The following is a 7,129-nucleotide window of genomic DNA, read 5'->3' as shown; positions in this document are numbered from 1 at the left end:
ACTGCTTTAGAGAGTCATTCCAATATCTATATTGTGAAGTCAGCTTATGGAAGCTTTGCTGTGTGGTAACCTAAGTAGGGCAAATGCATCAACTTGCAGGTTGTTTTCAGTATACGTCTTAAAGACTTAAACAACGAAACATCTATGTAGGTTTTTCTACGTAGGAAAAAATGTTCTTTGAGTAGAAAACACTGTGGAGATAATAAGAGGGAATGTATTACTGTTATTTCTTTTGGGACAAAGCTCTATTTCATTCCTTCAGGTCACCAGAAAGATCATCCGGCGATACGTTTCTCCAGAGGGCACAGAAAAAGAGGAAGTCCTAATGCAAGGAGCACCACAAAAACCTGTCACTGTCGAGGAAGGAGACGGCTATTCCAAAGTTGTAAAACGGGTTGTGCTGAAGAGCGACAGTGAACAGTCAGAGGTCAGATCTTCTGCTTTCCTCACCATGGTACAAAGCAGCAGTACACCAACAGCGTATTTAGTAACTACGTCTTGTTCATGCCAACAACACTCGGTTTTGAATGGTACTTTTAAAAGTTTTCTTGCAGATGGAAAGGCCTCGGAGTAAAGACAGGGAGAAGATGGGGGGTGGGGTAGAAGGGCAGGGAAAGAGGACAGTTTTCTCTGAAAATAAGTCAGGATACAGATTCTATGACTTGTGAGAAGTACGAAGTTCATAAAGAAAAGCAGCTTTGTACAAAGATCAAATCTGTATTTGCTATTATACCTCTTACTCTAATAAGAAAATTAGTGAAGGTTACAACGAAATGATCTGATCTTCTATAGGTTTCTACAACTAAGGCCTTCTAAAACTATACAGTTACATTAGGTTTAACTTACTGGTGTGTTCTTTGCTTTGAAAAGGCTAAAAAAAAATTTACTTTCATGAAAACTGTTTGTAGAGCCAGGTAATTAAAAAGAAAAGAACAACCCGAAAAGGTAAGTGCTTTTCAGTTTATCTTTTCCTGTCTTAGTTCTCCATGTAGCAGCACAGACATTTATATCAGCAAAATTCAGGTTGTGACAGAGGGCCAGCAGCTAGCGATAGCGCTTGCTTTCAGCTGTACTGCAGTTGAAGGCAACGTTTAACAAGCAGTCATTAGAAATGCATAGAAACTAATTGCCATTCTCTCTTGCCGGAATTAATCATCAGAATTAATTCTGTAAGAGTAAGGTAACAAGAAAACAAAGTAATTTATTTTTTTTTTTTAGTTAACTGACAGTACCAGAGCTACTCTTTATCGTATGGAACCCATATACATTAAATTTGTATTTTGCCAATTAAAGTTGCGTTTGTCACTTTCCCGTGGGCTGTTGCTCCTGTAAGAGTTCTGTGGTTTTACAAGCACGACTCACCTCTCAGAAAAATATCTTAAAACTGAGATACGAGCTGATAGTGCTAATTCTTCCTACCTGGGTGAATCCAGCAAGGATGCACAGCGAGAGGACTGCTCGTTACTGGGAGTAACTCCGGTGGCGTTGGCCGCTAAGGCAGTACAGGGCAGCCTGTGGTCTGGCGGAGGGTAGCAGTATCCCCGCTGCCTTCGGGCTAGTTCAGGTTCCAGAAGCAGTTTTCACCCCGCCAGCGTAAAGCTTCTCCGCAGAATAAATTATCCAGGGCTGTTCCTGCTGTCTGAACTGGCACGTTTCTTAAAATGTCTCGTTCCAGAGCTGTAGAGCAGGTAATAAAATGTACACTCGCTATTTTGATGCGTACACATAGAAAGTGAAACGCTTCTATATCCTCGTTCTCTATGGCAACGATTAAGAAAGAATGATGGAGTAGCTAAAAGCTTTGTCGGTATCCATTCTGTAATTCGTAGCCAGTATACTTCTGCTTTCTAACCTTACAGGTGACCCTGTCTGAACCTGCGGTTTTGCCTAGTGCCTCCAAATTCCAGTCTGAACCAGTGGAAGGCCGGAAGGTCAGCAAAGTCATAAAGACCACTGTAGTGCAAGGAGAGAGAACGGAGAAACACCTGGGGGATGCTAGCTTAGCTACTGATCTTCCGTCAGCCAAAGAGGACTTCGAAGAGGTAAGAAATGCTTTTTTTAAATATATAAATATTAAAACAAGCGTCGCAACATACCTGGGGACAAATTTTACTCTATAGAAAGTTTTGTTGGTGGAGCGTCATACTCATCCACTGAGTATAAACCTCTGTTGTTGTACTCAGCCATGTTATAAAAGGATTAGTTTATAAAGGGGGGGGAGCTAACGTGACAGAATTAACTATGAAACATTTTAAGATTCTTAAAAAAAACAACCATGGAGGCTCTAAGTACGGTTGTTAGAAATCACGGGTGTGGTTACCGTTAAAGAAAAAATTCATTTATATGTTACCCCTCATGGAGCTGATTTTAGGAATTGATACAATTAAGTCTGCTCTCTGGGTAAGCCGATGTGTTTGTCCTTGAAAGGAAGAAAGAGCTACCACGCTAATTAGCACCTTTCTTGGTTTTATGCTTTTTCTGATCAGTTTAGGCATTTCAGACATAGAAAAGTGATACTGAATGAATACGGCTTTTTCTGTAAGGAACCGATCGCACTTCACTGTTAATCCATTTTCTTGTCCCTTTGACTAACACGTGTAAAACACATCTTAAAGATCCAAGTGGATAAAAGTTTTGCATCGTTAGATGCAACGTAAGTCCTTGGTTTGGTTTTGTTTTTTTTTTCAATTTGGCAAAATACCAAGTAAAAACATAGATGCAACAATGTCACGGTCTGGATATTTTCTGCCGTACAATGGCTATTACAGCTTGCAGGAAGGGAACAAGCGCTAAAATATGAGATTGAGATGCCAAATTTCCCGTTAGCGACACAGGCCCAGCAGCCAGATCCCTCTCTCCGGACAATAACAAAACAAGCAGCAAAAAACCGTCATGGAGAGGTTCAAAGAAATGGCTTGGGAAATAACACTTTTTTTCCCCCCAGTTTGCAGCTTCTAGTGTAGTAAATTAAGAATCCCGCGCAAGATGCCGCAGACAAACCCACATCCAGCCAGAACGAAAACAAAAATGCTGCCTTTTTCGTTCTGTTTTTCTGTTTTCTATAAAAGTATTAGGAAGGGCAGATATTCTGTGGAAAATTTTGCTGGGCTCCGTTCTCTGCTTCTCCCGTTCCAGTACAGTTGGGGCTCAGGAGCATCACCCATCCTTTCTGTGTACACCGTCTCCGTACTGCTAGCACCGAGAACGGGCAAATGGGAGCAGCTATAAAAGAAAGAGTATTTTCTGTGATAGGAAAAAGGTCACTGTAGCAGCTGCCGTAAATAGAAAGGATGAGTTCTGCAAGCGTGGTACTGCAAGGTCTTGAGTTGTTGGGCCACTTCAAAATCGAAAAGAAGGTACCATGACATCCTTCAGTACAATTATTAGGAAAATAGAACTATCCTATACAATAAATTGTAACTGATCTGTACGTTTGAGGAATATTTGAAAGGATGCAAATGGCAGGCAGATGCTTCTCTTATTTGTCTATTCATCATTTCCTCAGCATTCAACTTCATTAATATAAAGCACAAAGGTGCAAAGAGCAACTCTCTTGTGTCCTAGATTTTGCGGGTTTGTTTTTAATTTGAACTTTATGTTTTAATTGGAGGCTTTGAGCTATACAGGTAACCAAATGAAAGTCCAGCTCCCTGCTTTAGTAGAGAAAGAAATCCTGAAGGAGGACGGCTCGATTATTAAAAGGTTTGGTTTGGCACGTCAATGAACTGCTACTAGAAAAGGATTAACAAACTCATAATCAATGAGTGGATTTAAGTGAGTGCCTGCAGTGAAACCGCTGGCGGCAGCATCTAAAGCTTTATTTGCAAAAGTACTAAAGATGATTACTAACATTCCGTTACAGGAAGGGATACATGCACTGGGAAGGTCTACTTTCACATGGAAAGACTTAATAAGCAAATGAAAGAGGGAAGAATAAGCGAGCAAGTGATGCAAAGGCAATCACTCGCCACCTCCCACAAGCAGACTGATGCCCAGCCGGTCACCAAGCACTGGTCACCTTGGAAGACAGAACCCCCCTAACTCCCCAGCTTCTTTCTCTGCCCCCTGTTTTTATTGCCGAGCATGATTCTGTGTAGCACGACACATCCCTTGGGCTGGTCTAGGTTGGCCGTCCTGGTTTTGTGCCCTCCCAGTCTCTTGCCCACCCCCAGCCTACTCACCGAAGGGGGCCGGTGGGGAAAAAAGGAGAAAGTATCGATGTAAGTGAGCGCTCTTCAGCAGTAGCCAAAGCGTCGGACTGTTGTCAACGCTGGTTTAGACCCAGATGGAACCCAGGGCACCGCACAGGCCGCTATGAAGAAAGTTAACCGCATCCTGGCTAGAGCCAGCGCAAAGGGGTATGGCTGCCGAGCTGATTTTATGGGACGCGATGCAAGAATAACAGCGTGATTTACAGTTAACAACATTAATCGAGGTTACCTCAAAGGTGTTTTTTTCAGAGCGGTTGACTCTGCGATCGTCAGATAATTTGAACATTATCCAAATAGATGAGAGGATACCCGGAGACAGATAGATATACGCATGTGACAGTTGAGCCTCACGAAGAAGGAGGCAGGGCAGATAGGAAAAAACATTTGGAAGGAAGAAGAGCTACTGTAGTACAGCAAGTGTTTTCATTCTGACCACACACAACTTGAGCCGAGGCTTCCACAGGCCAGGTATCTTGGACACACCTTTTCTTTCAGCTCATTTGAATTGATAGTGGCCATTGGGGTGGTAAAGCCAACGTTAGCATCTGAAAGAACATCCTGACCAAACTGTCTCTGTCCCTGTAACAAGCTGTGAAACCAGTTAGCGGGATGGTGTCAGGAGGACACACTGAGAGCCAGAGGACCTGCTGCACCTGCTTTTGGATGAAGGGTGAACGTTCTTGTCAAAGCGCTCCATCTAACAGAGCAAACTTTTTGGTCATCCAGGTCAAATTAAGAAGTGTCGGCTGCCTGGTAAAAATCGAGCCGTTGCTGGCTGAGCACGCAGGGATTTCTGAGTGTGCTTGGCTTCCCATGGTCCTCTCTCAAGGACAGTGACCAAAATTTGGGCTTCTGGGTAGGGCTAAGCAGGAGACATCCAGCTGTCCTATGACAACTACATTTATTTCCCTAGATCTGGGAGGGACTCGGTGAGGTTTAAGGTTCCGACTAGTAGAGCAAGATGGCTAACGAGTAATTAACAGAGTAGTTTAGGACACTGGATTACCACAAAAGTAGTTTTACTGGCTGTCAGAAGTAAGACTTGTTCAGAAGTAAGTATTCAAGAAATTCATCGGCTTAAATTACCGTTGTACAGGACAACTCTGTATGTTGACGTTAGATACAGCAAAGAGGAAGGTCGTGTGTGAATTTCAACGTTTGTTGCATGTCTGTGTGTTACAGCATGTTTTTGCTGGGCATCTAAAACCGTATGCTTAATCAGCGTCTACAGATTAATTGCTATTAGTTTACATTAAAGCGGTGGTGTGTGTTGTAGTCAGAATGCATAACGAATATCTGACCTCAGTAGCTGGCTTCACCTGCCAGCTACAGTTCTTCTCATGATATTTTAAATGAAAAAGCCTGAAAACTGCAGCTGAGAAGGAACAATTTTTAAAACCTTCAGGAACTGAAGGGTTTAAGACATTTTTCTCATTTATTTTGCTTTTTTAAGACAGTTTTCTCATTTATTTTGCTTTAGGACAACACTAAATAAAGCCAGCACACAGAAGAGGACTGTGATGAAGGATCGGTATGGAAAACATGTTCACATAGAAGAGCTGGAAGACACGCCAGAAGCACTACCACAGGATGACCTCCAACATGACCTCCAGCAGCTTCTTAGACACTTCTGCAGAGAGGACTGGAAACAGGAGGCGAAGTGAGAAGCTGCCACCCCTCAACACCACCACATAACCATCCATCCCGTGTGCAGCATTCATCTCCTCTAGGTGTAGACATTATTACCTACATAATCACTGGAAGACACTGCCATTTCTACTCGTGCAGATGCAGTGAATTCATTTCTCCCCCCCGCCTTCCCTCCCCGTATTTGATTTTTGAGTTTTTGTTATTTTTCACCCCCGTAAGCTAATTTGTGACCAAAGATAGCATCCTTCATTCAGGATGGTTTATCCACCGACTCGTCGTCTTTGTGCTGTACTGGGAATTTGTCAGCGTCGCCACTTCTCGCTGTTCCTTTTGCTTCTGCACTAGCTTCACGAAATTGCATTTGTCAAGCCGACTTCATCTACAGGCCTCTTCAAGTGACTATGTACATGCGTCATAAAAAAAGGGAGTTAACATGTAAACTGTATATAGCAAGAGTATTTGGACTTACAAGACTGCAGAAAAACACACTGCCTATGACTACAATTAGCATCGTGGAGTACAAGGTCTATCGACACTGCTGAACGGCGATGAATAAAATAACGTTAACACAATCGACTGCAAACACAGACTGACTGAGGAGGAAGCGCTGCAGATCTACTGCATCCGTAAGACTTCCAGTTTAGGGATCTATTATAGTTAAAGGCTCTAAGAGTCAGGCTAAAAACCTGGAAATTCAGCTGTTCTCCTGAAGCAACAGCTGACCGTGGCCGTTAATACGTCTAAGACCTTCAGACAGCCACTTAAAGATTTCCTGAAAATGAAAAGAAAAAGAAAAAAAAAAAAAGAGTACCCAATTAGGTAACCAACTTGCTAGCAGCTATATCTATGGCACATTTGCATACGGTATTAAAAATCTTTTAGATCTGGACATGTGGCAGGGTGTATTAAACAATTATAACTACAGTAGTTTCCTGTTTTCATCACTGCTTAGCGAACCACACTGTCTTCTTGGTGGTACTTCTGCTGGCCACTGCACTGTAGATAACTATGGGAGAAAGACTTAACCCCACTATACAAGGAGAATAATTAATTCACCGTGTTTTATCGAGATTGCCTCTTATCCGATCCATGCATGTGGCATTTGAAGGTCAAAACCAAACCCTCCTATAATCATGTCAGCTTGTTGGCCCTCTTAGCACTGAGCGAGCAGTTTTTATCTTCCAATCAAGTGTTTTTTAAAGAGAAAGTGCTCACAATCCTTGAAAGCCAGTTTCTGTTCATATTTTGTTATCTATCTATATATATAA

The 7,129-nt window shown here is 42.4% G+C and overlaps 1 protein-coding gene across 1 annotated transcript in view; it reads left to right on the top strand.

The window, feature by feature from the left end:
• ANK2 (ankyrin 2, neuronal) overlaps positions 1-6,634 on the top strand; it is a 313,778-nt gene extending 307,144 nt beyond the window's left edge. Inside the window, exons 45-47 of the mRNA XM_009888182.1 lie at positions 263-427; positions 1,860-2,042; positions 5,692-6,634. Coding sequence (XP_009886484.1) covers positions 263-427; positions 1,860-2,042; positions 5,692-5,706 — 363 coding nt within the window. The 3' untranslated portion in view covers positions 5,707-6,634. The remainder of the gene's footprint in view (positions 1-262; positions 428-1,859; positions 2,043-5,691) is intronic.
• Positions 6,635-7,129: the final 495 nt, after the last annotated feature.

Source organism: Charadrius vociferus, unplaced genomic scaffold, assembly GCF_000708025.1.
Source record: "Charadrius vociferus isolate BGI_N301 unplaced genomic scaffold, ASM70802v2 scaffold767, whole genome shotgun sequence".
NCBI classification, from domain to species: Eukaryota; Metazoa; Chordata; class Aves; order Charadriiformes; family Charadriidae; genus Charadrius; species Charadrius vociferus.
Note: the sequence above shows the minus strand (reverse complement) of the source record. Positions and strands in the feature narration are given on the sequence as shown.